The sequence below is a fragment of the Capricornis sumatraensis genome, chromosome 13, assembly GCF_032405125.1.
Source record: "Capricornis sumatraensis isolate serow.1 chromosome 13, serow.2, whole genome shotgun sequence".
Classification (NCBI taxonomy): Eukaryota; Metazoa; Chordata; class Mammalia; order Artiodactyla; family Bovidae; genus Capricornis; species Capricornis sumatraensis.
Genome location: NC_091081.1, coordinates 70,571,286 through 70,584,599, shown reverse-complemented (window position 1 = coordinate 70,584,599; position 13,314 = coordinate 70,571,286). Strand labels below are relative to the sequence as shown.

General features: G+C 36.8%; 1 protein-coding gene across 2 annotated transcripts in view; it reads left to right on the top strand.

Annotated features, from left to right (window-relative positions):
* Positions 1-13,314, top strand: part of SHPRH (SNF2 histone linker PHD RING helicase) — a 74,983-nt gene that overhangs the window by 17,086 nt on the left and 44,583 nt on the right. For both annotated transcript variants that reach the window (XM_068984895.1, XM_068984896.1), the window contains 6 exons: positions 667-918; positions 1,697-1,775; positions 6,003-6,166; positions 6,283-6,539; positions 8,031-8,152; positions 12,037-12,125. In XM_068984895.1, the coding sequence (XP_068840996.1) occupies positions 667-918; positions 1,697-1,775; positions 6,003-6,166; positions 6,283-6,539; positions 8,031-8,152; positions 12,037-12,125 (963 nt within the window). The remainder of the gene's footprint in view (positions 1-666; positions 919-1,696; positions 1,776-6,002; positions 6,167-6,282; positions 6,540-8,030; positions 8,153-12,036; positions 12,126-13,314) is intronic.

The window sequence follows — 13,314 nt, the reverse complement described above, 5'->3', positions numbered from 1 at the left end:
TTTTACCCTTTGTGTTCTTCTTTTCTTCTTTCCACACAAATGTTATTGGAGATTTTCTATATTTCGGCCACTATGATAGGCATGTATAATACAGTAGTTTATAAAACACCAACTTTGCCACTGAGGCGCTCTGTTCTGTAGAGGAGGCAAACCTTGATTTGTATCTTGACTCTGCTAGTTTTGAGTAAGTCACTTCATGTTTCCTATGTGTGACATAGGAATAATAACAACTGACAGAGTTGTTGTTAAAGGTGGGAGATAAAACTTTGCAGTGCTAAAACATAAAAGGCATTCAGTAAATAATAGCTCTTATTGTTAAACTTTCTCATACCATTGTGCTTTTGCACAAACTATTGATTCCATCTACCCACCTACCTTTTCCCCTTTCTTCCACCCATGAAAACTCTTGAATGTACTTCAAGATCTACTGCAAATTTGAATTGCTCTCTGAGTTTACCTTCTTAGCCATAAAATTGGTCTCCACTGTGAAGCTTTCGCGTTTACTTGTGTTCCAGTTCCTTTCACATTGCTTATGTTTTTAGTCTTCCACAGTAAAATGCATCTTTCTCTAAATAGGTCTGGGATGTATCTTATAGGATGTTTGGTTATAAACAAATAGAAAGTGCTCAGTAAGTGTATAAATGAATGTCTGTGATTATATCCTAGGTATATCAAGGAGTGAAGAAAGATGGTTTTTTACAGCCTCATTTTTTGGCAGAACAGGATATAGTCATCATTACTTACGATGTCCTCCGTTCAGAGCTAAACTATGTAGACATCCCACACAGCAACAGTGAGGATGGGCGTCGCTTAAGGAACCAGAAGCGCTACATGGCTATTCCCAGTCCTCTTGTAGCTGTGGAGTGGTGGAGGATCTGCCTTGATGAAGCTCAGATGGTCGAATGTCCTGCTGTAAAAGTGAGAATTTCTGCAGAATCACTTGAGGGCTGGGGAAAAGACTGGAGGAAACTGTTCATAGGAAATTTAATAGTTTACATGTAGTTTAACCCACAGTATTGACATTCGCCAAGTTTGCCTTTGGACACTTTGCATTTGCTTTCTCTTATGCATGAGCTGTATAATCCTTAGAAATTATTTGGTACTCAGAATCATTGTTCTGTATGAAAAGTTCATGTATATTTGAAGAAGATGGTAGTTTTTATGTGATGTAGATCTAAGTAAACTCTACTTAGGTACTTTTATCAGCATTTCTGCCACGTGGAGTACTCTCCATGGAGGTTCTGGTAACTGACAGCTTTTTATCAGAGACCAAATGGTAATAGAAAAATGCTAGAGGAAAAGCTTTTATTCAGACTTCACTGTATGTCTTTATTCTGTCTTCTTTGCCCAGTCTGTGACCTGAACTGAATTAATGAGTCATGCCTATTAGCACAGTGGTTCTTCTCATCTGGAGGATGGGGTGGTCTAAGGAATGTATCAGTCAGCTGGGACATTTTCAATCTACCCATACATGAATTTCCTTTCCTCTTTGAAAGGACACATTGCAGCCTCCTGCTAATAAGAGCCCCATACTAGAAGATAACCCATTGACTATGATGTTCAGTATTGAGTGTGATAACTATTCTGTAAGGGCAAATGCATCTGACCTGAAGCCGGGGCTTGAGAGCTGTTTTCATAACTAAACACAATCCTTCTGCATTTTTCTTGTGTCTCTCTTTTCATTCTCTCCCATCAGGCTGCAGAAATGGCTCAGCGCTTGAGTGGGATTAACCGCTGGTGCATCAGTGGCACTCCAGTACAGAGAGGATTGGAAGGTAATGGATGGTTTCCTAACATGTTGCATTTATTTGAAAAACTTAAATTTTTTAAGCAAAAAGCATTGCTTAACTTTTGTAGAAATCCTTAGGTGATTATGCATATATTAAAATATATTTGATCCTAATAGTTGCAGACATCTATCTTTTTAAATGGAATCAAGTGCTTTTTATTTATATATACATATATATGAAGACAGATATGTAGTTGAGTAGTCCTACTGTCCTGATTTGAGCAGTTATTGTGCCTGCCTGAACACTGTAGACACAGGTTTGAATTGGACTCAAAGTTCCAAAATGGTGAGTAGAAAACAGGGAGAACCTGACAAGAAAGAAAGAGGGAAAGAGAGAAGAAAAAGGAATTAGTTTCACTTGGCTGTGTCTATAAAGATAAGGACTTCCCACTCACACATTTTAACTGATGCTTCTACATCAGTCTCATTCATACAACTAATTTTTTCTACAGAACATAGACAACATTTTTAAAACTTTTGTCCAAGTTGCAGATATTTAAGACTAAAAGTTTAAATAAGTAAATGTTGGTTTACATAATAAATTTCTGGAAAAACTGTCACTAAAATGTGGTTTAATTATAAAAATATAAATATCCTTAGTCCTATGACAGATATTTATCTTCAAAACCTGTCATTCTTGAAAATTCAGGTATTCATGTATCATTTGTTCTTAGCAGGATAACTTACTATTCTGCTAAAGTAAAAATATCAACATCTATTACACTGAACTGAGAAACACTATTTTTTGATGATTATTTTTAGGGGAAAAGAGTTTTTTAGGAAGATGTTTAAGTATATATTTAAATACCTGTGGAATTTTAGTAAGTTACATTAAGACGCATGTTTCTAGAATGCTGCTGCTGCTAAGTTGCTTCAGTCGTGTCTGACCATGTGCAACCCCATAGGTGGCAGCCCACCAGAATCCCCCGTCCCTGGGGTTCTCCAGGCAAGAACACTGGAGTGGGTTGCCATTTCCTTCTCCAATTCATGAAGGTGAAACGTGAAAATAGTCAGTCAGTCATCTCCGACGCTTAGCAACCCCATGGACTGCAGCCTACCAGGCTCCTCCATCCGTGGGATTTTCCAGACAAGAGTACTGGAGTGGGGTGCCATTGCCTTCTCCAATTTGTAGAATAATATCAGGCTAATTAAAAGGCCAAATTTAGTGGTCTGCTGTTACATTGGAAACTGTCCAATATGTTAATATTTAGGTGTTAGTAAGATAATCACAGTGGTGTGATCACTCACCTTGAGCCAGACATCCTGGAATGTGAAGTCAAGTGGGCCTTAAAAAGCATCACTACGAACAAAGCTAGTGGAGGTGATGGAATCCCAATTGAGCTATTTCAAATCCTAAAAGAAGATGCTGTAAAAGTGCTACACTTAATATGTCAGCAAATTTGGAAAACTCAGCAATGGCCATAGGACTGGAAAAGGTCAGTTTTCATTTCAATCCCAAAGAAAGAGCCAAAGAATGCTCAAACTACCGCACAATTGCACTCATTTCACACACTGGTAAAGTAATGCTCCAAATTCTCCAAGCTAGGCTTCAGCAATATGTGAACCGTGAACTTCCAGATGTTCAAGCTGTATTTAGAAAAGGCAGAGGAACTAGAGATCAAGTTGCCAACATCCACTGGATCATCGAAAAAGCAAGAGAGTTCCAGAAAAACATCTGTTTCTGCTTTATTGACTATGCCAAAGCCTTTGACTGTGTGGATCACAATAAACTGTGGAAAATTCTGAAAGAGATGGGAATACCAGACCACCCAACCTACCTCTTGAGAAACCTATTATGCAGGTCAGGAAGCAACAGTTAGAACTGGACATGGAACAACAGACTGGTTCCAAATAGGAAAAGGAGTATGTCAAGGCTGTATATTGTCACGCTGCTTGTAATTTCTATGCAGAATACATCATGAGAAACGCTGGGCTGGAAGAAGCACAAGCTGGAATCAAGATTACCAGGAGAAATATCAGTCACCTCAGATATGCAGATGACACCACCCTTATGGCAGAAAGTGAAGAGGAACTAAAAAGCCTCTTGATGAAAGTGAAAGAGGAGAGTGAAAAAGTTGGCTTAAAGCTCAACATTCAGCAAACGAAGATCATGGCATCTGGTCCCATCACTTCATGGGAAATAGATGGGGAAACAGTGTCAGACTTTATTTTTCTGAGCTCCAAAATCACTGCAGATGGTGATTGCAGCCATGAAATTAAAAGATGCTAACTCCTTGGAAGGAAAGTTTTGACCAACCAAGATAGCATATTCGAAAGCAGAGACATTACTTTGCTAACAAAGGTCCATCTAGTCAAGGGTATGGTTTTTCCATTGGTCATGTATGGATGTGAGAGTTGGACTGTGAAGAAAGCTGAGCGCCGAAGATTGATGCTTTTGAACTGTGGTGTTGGAGAAGACTCTTGAGAGTCCCTTGGACTGCAAGGAGATCCAGCCAGTCCATTCTGGAGGATATCAGTCCTGGGTGTTCATTGGAAGGACTGATGGTAAAGCTGAATCTCCAATACTTTGCCCACGTCATGTGAAGAGTTGACTCATTGGAAAAGACCCTGATGCTGGGAGGGATTGGGGACAGGAGGAGAAGGGGACAACAGAGGATGAGATGGTTGGATGGCATCACCAACTCGATGGAAATGAGTTTGAGTGAACTCCGGGAGTTGGTGATGGACAGGGAGGCCTGGTGTTCTGCGATTCATGGTGTCATAGAGTCAGACACGACTGAGCAACTGAACTGAACTGAAGATTTCATTGAACTCCAGAGTTAGCTAGGAAGGTGTAGAGAAAATGCCTATCACAGTTACTTTATTCGTATTTTAATTTTAAAGGAATATGAGCAGTAATTCTGCAGTTCCCTGGGTACTTAATTTGGGATGAATAAGATGTTGGCAGGTGTTTTGAGCAACTGGCACCCTTTAAAAATTTTTGATTAATTTTCTAAACAGCTTTATTGAGGTATGAATGACATATAATGAAACTAGAAATATTTAAAGTGTAAAATTGGGGAGTTTATTTCCGCAATCAACATAATGACTCCAAAAGTTTTCTCATGTCCAAGTTATCTTAAAAAATAGCATTTCCTGAATGTCTGGAAATTTAGTTTATTTTTCATCTTTTCTTCCGTGATTCTCTGATATCATTAATGCTATCACTCTTATAATATATCAGGTTTTGGGGGGTTTTTTTGTGTTAATAGTAACTGCGGTGGGAATGTTAGCCTGATGTGACTTCAGTTCAGTTCAGTGTCAGGAATCTCGGTCCATAGTTCTTCAGGCATTCTGTCTATCATATCTAGTCCCTTAAATCTATTTCTCACTTCTACTGTATAATCATAAAGAATTTGATTTAGGTCATATCTGAATGGTCTAGTGGTTTTCCCCACTTTCTTCAATTTAAGTCTGAATTTGGCAATGAGTTCATGATCTGAGCCACAGTCAGCTCCCAGTCTTGTTTTTGCTGACTGTATAGAGCTTCTTCATCTTTGGCTGCAAAGAATATAGTCAGTCTGATTTTGGTGTTGGCTATATGGTGTGTAGAGTCTTCTCTTATGTTGTTGGAAGAGAGTGTTTGCTATGACCAGTGCTTTTCCTTGGCAAAACTCTGTTAGCCTTTGCCTTGCTTCATTCCGTACTCCAAGGCCAAATTTACCTGTTACTCCAGGTGCTTTTTGACCTCCTACTTTTGCATTCCAGTCCTCTATAATGAAAAGGACATCTTTTTTAGGGTATTACTTCTACAAGGTCTTGCAGGTCTTCATAGAACCATTCAACTTCTTCAGCTGACTTACTATGTTGTATTTGGAAGTAGAAGTCTCATTTGTTTTCTTTTTGTGGTAGACCGGGGTTTCTCCACCTTAGCCCCATTAACATTTTGAGTCACATATTCATTTTTATTAGGGGCTCTTCTGGTTATTTTGGATACTGAGCTTTTACACTCCTGATGCTTGTAGTGTTCTTGCAGTTGTGACACCCATAATTGTCTCCAGTCATTGCCAGATGTCCCCAGTGGGCAAAATCACATCCTTCCACCCCAGTCAATAGCCACTCTGCTAGACTGATAGAGATAAATAAGTTTTGATGATTTATTAATTAACATTTGTTTTTGCTCCATGATAAAGTCAAAAATTTTAAGTCAAACCATCCTAAGTCAGAGACTATCTATCTGTATTCTCAACATGCTTTTTTTTTTTTCTTTCAGATCTTTTTGGGTTAGTGGTATTTCTTGGTGTTGAACCTTACTGTGTCAGACACTGGTGGGTTCGACTTCTCTATCGTCCTTATTGCAAGAAGAATCCTCATTTCCTCTACAGCTTTATTGCCAAGATAATGTGGAGGTCTGCGAAGAAAGATGTGATTGACCAAGTCAGTAGGATAAGTATTTACTGATTAAGGGTATTAGGAAAAAATTTGAGAAGCAGCAGAGTTGGGGTGAAAAGTTAAATTTCCAAGTGACTTTTTTTTTTTCCTCCTCTGTTTAGATCCAGATACCCCCTCAGACAGAAGAAACCCACTGGCTTCACTTTTCTCCAGTGGAAAGACATTTCTATCACCGTCAACATGAGGTGTGCTGCCAGGATGCAGTGGTAAAACTCAGGAAGATTTCCGACTGGGCTTTGAAGCTCAGCAGCCTGGACAGAAGGACTGTCACCTCCATCCTGTATCCATTGCTGAGGCTCCGACAGGCCTGCTGCCACCCACAGGCGGTTCGGGGCGAGTTCTTGCCACTCCAAAAAAGGTTTTATTATCAGTTTTCTTATGCTGTAAGAGATAATAGTGTAGTGATCGACAATACTGGGGGAAGGAAATGGCAACCCACTCCTGTATTCTTGCCTAGAGAATCCCGTGGACAGAGGAGCCTGGTGGGCTGCTGTCCATGGGGTCGCACAGAGTCGGACACGACTGAAGTGACTTAGCATGCGTGCATACATAGATAGTATTAAAGCAATTAACTTCCTAGCCCACGGTTTCATTCAGGGTCTTAGAACTGAGTTGTCATCTGTTTTTAGCAGTGTGGTGATTTTTCTTCACTATGGAACCCCATTTGTGAAAGAGAACCACATCAAAATTATTTTCATGGTTTTGAACATATTTTTAGGACTGTTGAAGGGTTTTGTTGTTTTTTGGGGTTTTTGTTTATTTGTCTTCTGCTGCACTTCAGATATGAAGTGCTTTTGTTCATTTTGTGTTGTATTTTTTGGTTCTGACATCAGGGAATTAGGTGAATTAGATTCCTATTAAATATTTTCTTTATAATTATACTAGCTATATTCTTTGATTATTCCTTTCAATACTCTGTTGTCCCACAAAATTTGTTTGTTTGTTCATCAAACTGTGATAGGAACTAGGCTCTTTTTTTTTTAGCACTTCATATTAAAAAGATATCCTTTCAAGTGCTATAAGAAATATAAAGAGGAATTTGACTCTTATCCTTGCCTTTGAGCAGTTTGTAGATAACTAAAGGCAGTGACAAAGATTAATGAAAGTGTTAGTTGCAAGTTGAAAGTTGAGTCTGACTCTGCAACCCCATGGACTGTAGCCTGATGGGCTCCTCTGTCCATGGGATCCTCCAGGCAAGAATACTGGAGTGGGTTGCCATTCTCTTCTTCAGGGGATCTTCCTGTCACAGGGATCAAACCCAGGTCTCCTGCACTGTAGGCAGATTCTTTATCATCTGAGCCATCAGACAAAGATTATAGATCTCTATAATGTAAAGAAAACATTGTGTATTTCACAAGAGGTATATATGAGTTGCTGTGGGGCTTCCCTGGTAGCTCAGACAGTAAAGAATTTGCCTGCAATGCAGGAGACCTGCCTTCAATCCCTGGGTTGGGAAGATACTCTGGAGAATGGAACGAATGCCCACTCCAGTATTCTTGCCTGGAGAAGTCCATGGACAGAGGAGCCTGGCAGGCTACAGTCCTTGGGGTTGCAAGAGTCAGACATGACTGAACGACTTCACCACCACAACCACCATTTTGCACTTTAGGAAGATTTTTCTAGTTCTGCTCTTCACTGACTGAAATGAGAAAAAGTTAAAGAATGAGAGGATCAAAAGAAAGCTTGCTAGAATAGTAAACTAATAATGGTAGTGATGAAAATGGAGGTAAACGGATATCAAGGATCACAAAGACTCTGTAACAGAGACTGGCACTCTTGATCTTATGTAATATTATTCTCTCACTTGGAATCTTCTTTCTAGTTCTGTAAAACCTGCCTTTTCTTTTAGCACCATGACAATGGAAGAACTGCTGACATCCCTGCAGAAGAAGTGTGGCACTGAATGTGAAGAGGCGCATCGGCAGCTAGTCTGTGCCCTCAATGGCTTAGCAGGCATCCACATCATTAAAGGTAGAAGGTGATGCTTTGTTATCTTCAATTCTTCTAAATACTTATAGTGTAAATCAAAGTTACAATTATAGTTATAATGTAAATCAAATTCTCCCCAGAAAGACACTTTCCCACAATATTAATCATAATTTAAATAGGTCCAACTTAATGGAGAGCAGTTACACAGAACATTTAAAAAAAAAATGTTTCAATATGCTTTCACCAAACATTTCCACTTTTAGAAGCTTTTTGTGTGAACAGTCGAAACAACCAAAATGCCTAGAAATAGAATGGTTAAATTGTGACACATTCAAGTGAATGTTGGTCATTGACTTACAAAGTAGTATCACTTGTAAGTTCACTCTCCCAACAAATATTCAAGTATTTGCTAGGTGCTGGTTATGATTTAGGTACTAAAAATAATGTACTAAAATAAGTGTCAATCTAGCCTCATATCTGAAAAATTCATTTTTCTATAAGCATTTTATAGTATATATAATACTATTTTATATATATATATATATATATATATATTCTGTTTTATCCTCCTGATTGCCATTACCATCCCTATTTTAGGGATTTAGTTTAGTCATTACCATCCCTATTTTATTTGAGAAAATGGGTTCAAAAGGCTTAGTTGCTTTGTCAAGATTACAGCTAGAAAGTGACAAAGAGTTTGCCCTGGATCTCTCGATTTCACATTAGATATTTAATTTTTTTATTATCCTATGTCCTCCTCTTTATCAAATAGGCATTTGTAAACCTCAGTATTATACTATATAATAGGTTGCAACTCACCATCAAAAATTTCTGATGTTGAGTGATATGTCACTTGTAAATGATCACAAAAATAAATTTCAGATTTCCCAACTTGATTATGAACTGCATTTCTCATTTTATTCTGTGTTGTTATGACTCAGAAGCTTAGACAGTAAATGAATTTCTTCACTTGGCCTTTTTTCTAGTCTCCTGTCAGACTTGTCTCTTTTCCCCTGCTGTGAAATTATACACAATATGAGAATTGGGAGGGTTATTCATCTGATCAATGTCCAGACACTGTAGCACTCAAAACAGGATCAGTGTGTGACTGGCTCCTGTGTGGCAAAATGCCGTGCTATGATGTAGCAGGAGGTGCCTCACTGCTCTTTCCAGGTAGTTTCCACTGCATCCTCACCGTAGTTATTTTTCTGTGGCTGGAAACTATTGCTGATTGTTAAGAAGAATTCCTATTAGAAAGTCCGTTAATAAGTGGTATGTCTATTCTCATTTAATTGTAATTATAAGCTTAACTGTGGGGGATTAACTACTTTCAGTTTCTAGTTTAATTCATAGTAGTATATTAAATAATATACATTTTTAAAAGTAATATTACATATTTAACTTACATAATTTAAACTCTTCTAATATTAGAGACCAGATAGTACAGATATGACTTCTAAATGAAATCTAAAATTTATATTAACCTCTAAAGGGATTCACATATTACATGCGAATATACATATATATGATATACAGTGTATATTTTAAGGTCCTCACTGATTATGGTGTTAAAAACATGATGTTATTTCAATTTTATGTACTAGATACATGAAATATATATGTGTGTGTTTATCTACACACACACACACACATATATAATATAGAAGTGTTTTAGGTTCAGTTTTCTGAGAAAGAAAGCTTTTTTTCCTGATCCTCACATACATTTTTCATTTCTACATGTGTTTTTTTGGAAAAAATTAGTTTGGCAGTATCGAACCAGTACAGTTTGTCTAGTTGTTAATAGGTTTAGTGCCATCAAGTGGCAAAGAATGGGCATTTCCATATTTGGCTTATATTTGCATAGCTTATTGAATATGGATATTTTTATGTCAGTCTGGGAAAGACATAAAAATATTTTTTTCACTATAAAAAATCTTTTTTACACTAAATAGTGAAAAGAAAACAGATATTATAATGAATAGCTCAGTTTCATCTGCTTTTATTATAGTCTAGTCATTGTACCTTCTTTAAAAGGTATGATAATTATGAAGAGAAAATTGTTAAATGAATTCTTTATAAATGACAGTATAAATATTAATAGAATCCATATGTCTTTTGAAAACCTAAGAGAGCTCATTGTGTGAAGATAATTGTGTTACTCCTACATTATAATGCAACTTTATTATTGTGAAAGTAATCTGTTTTATAAAAATGAATAGAGATTAGATGACTTGGCAAGTACTGTGAAAATGTGTGCTTTAGAAAGCTTTATATTAAATAACTGGTAGAACTAGATATAAAACAGTGGTATAAAAGCAAGTGTTTTGTGCAACAATATGAATGTACTTAATGCTGTTGGACTACACTCTTAAAAAAATGGTTGAAATGGTAAATTTTATTTTATGTATACTTTACCACAGTAAAATATACATATATGAAATCAGCTTTACCAGAGAGAGAGTGTGTGTGTTAGTCACTCAGTCACGTCCAACTCTTTGCAACCCCGTGGACTGTTCTTCTGTCTGTGGAATTCTCCAGGCAAGAATACTAGAGTGGGTTGCTATTCCCTTCTCCAGGGGATCTTCCCGACTCAGGAATTGAACCCGGGTATTCCTCATTGCAGGCAGATTCTTTACTGTTTAAACCACCAGGCACATATATATATCACATATATATATATATATATATATATATGTGATATATATAATATTCATTATGGCTATGAGCAAAATTCTAAATCCATGATATTAATGAAACTGGTTTAAAGTTTAAAATAAGCAAGTGTATGCAATGATCAGGATAAAAGCTTTTTCCTCAGCAAACTGAAATTAGAACATCTCTTTATCTTTTTCTCCCTTGTGTTTCATGATTTTGCCACTGTTAGATTTTCATTTTAATTATATGTATAAATTACTGGTTTTGAGTTTTTCCCTAGGCAGCAAAAAAGATAGGTTCCATTAGTCAAAGCCATTAAAAATGTTTCACCTCCCCTTCACTGAAGTCTAATGAAACTTTCTGAAAGAATCAGGTAGTAAATATTTTAGGCTTTGTGAGCCATAAGATTTGTGACAACTATTCAGCTGTTGTAATACAAAAGCAGCCACAGACAGTACGTAAAGTCCTCGTGACTGAGTTCCACTAAAACTTTATTCATGGACCCTGAGATTTGATATCATGTAATTTTCACATGTCACAAAATAGTATTATCTTAGTTTTTATTTCAACTATTAAAAATGTAAAAATAAATTCTTAGTGTGTAGACCCTACAAAATACAGTCAGATAAGACCCATTGGCCATAGTTTGTCAGTTGTGCTTTTATACTTTTTTACTTTATTTGTATGAGCTACTTTTTAGGTATAACAAAAAAAAGCATAAATCTCTTAGACTAACTGTGAATTATATAACCAGAAATAGAAAAAATTCTAAATTTTTGAAATGTAGTTATAAACTAAATCATTCTGGCCTAATACCAACAGAAACAATACCTATCAAGAAGAGTGCATTATTTTTCTGAGAAGTACGTGTACATTGGTCATAGTGTTTTGAATATTTGTTTATAAACACATGTAAATACCCTAAATTTGTCCTTAATTTCAAACATCCTAATGACTACTGCTTGGAAGTCATTAACCTGAGAAAGAAGAAAACATTAGTTTAAAAGTTAGAGTTTGTTTTTTAGCATAATTTTAAAACATTCTATTTGACTGGTGTTCTATTTGTATGGAATTTTAACCCCCAAGAAAGGGTGCTATCATCAACTTTTTTTACTGGGGCAGTCATATTAATACCAACTCAAATTCCTTTTCGTAAAAAATAAATTAGGGAGTTCTAATCAATGCTGTATTTTTACAGTAGATGTTTTTAGATGACTTTGAGAGCTAAATATGTGATTTTCTTATTCTTTAAACATATTTTGATTATCCAGGCGAGTATGCTTCGGCAGCAGAACTATACAGAGAAGTGTTGCGTTCATCTGAGGAACACAAGGAAAAGCTCAAAACAGATTCACTGCAAGTAAGTAAACTAAACAGTTTCAAACTGTGTGATCTTTGTAAAATAAGTTTTCTGAATATTTAAGAGGACGAAAGGTAACAAGTGGAGTGAGTCACAGTCACTGGGGATAAAGCTTAAAATTCATGTTCTCTGAACAAGCACCCAGGATGTCTTTTTGTATAGACCCAAAAGTTTGAGAAACACTAATATTCTGTCTACTTACGCCAGTATTGGCCACAAGGCTGACTGATAAGCCTAACCTACATTAGAAAAGCAGCTCAAAACATTCATATTTCAAAGAATGGCGTCAGTTTTATCACTTTCGCATATTTACATCAGCATATTTCTTTACATAATATTCAGCAAAAAAAGAAATTGAGTTTCACTCAGCAGTGGAACTAAGTAATAATAATACTTATCCAATGGTCTTCTAATTTAGCTTTGTAGGTCTTTTTGGGAGATTTGGGTATTTGAATTGTAACACTTAAGTGTGAAATTTCTTCTTCTTGATTCTATCAGTGGATCATATAGACAAGACTCTAGCTAAATGGTAAATAAGATCCCTTTTATGAATCCTGGTAAGTTTAGGCTTGAGTCCTAGGTGAGGCTTCTTTTTTACTGTTCAGAACCTAGATCTTGGAACCTCATATTCACCTGTGTCTGAGCAGGTGCTATGAGGAGTGGTATGGGGGAGGGGGAAGAGGAGAGAAAATTAAATACTAGTATCCTTATGTATGCATGGATGAGGATTACAGAAGGCTTTGGACCTTAAGCAAATGTGTTTACCTTATGAGAGAAGGAGAAAGTGCAAAGATACTATACTCCTGAATAAAGGAAACAAAAGTGGACAGCTAAGTCTAGTGTGCCTGAGTTCAAGAGTGAAGAGTAAACCATCAGTCAGCCTGGTTTCTTGCTTTGAGTCACAGTAACTTAGCCTGCTGACCAAACATAACCCAAGGAATGTCTAACTCTGTCCAGTCAAATTAGCCACTCTGCTCTGTTGGGATAAATGTGTAAGGGAACAGAGAGAGATAAGTGTTCCAGTCCATTCCACCAGCTTGTGCAGAATGCAGCAGAAGGCTCAATACAATCACAGACTCAATATCACAGTGAGATGTCTGGCTTATATTAATATTTAATACAGAGATTTAAGATGGAGTTTTCTCCTTTATTCTATGCCATCTTCACCTCCAGCCCCTCCTCTTTTCAG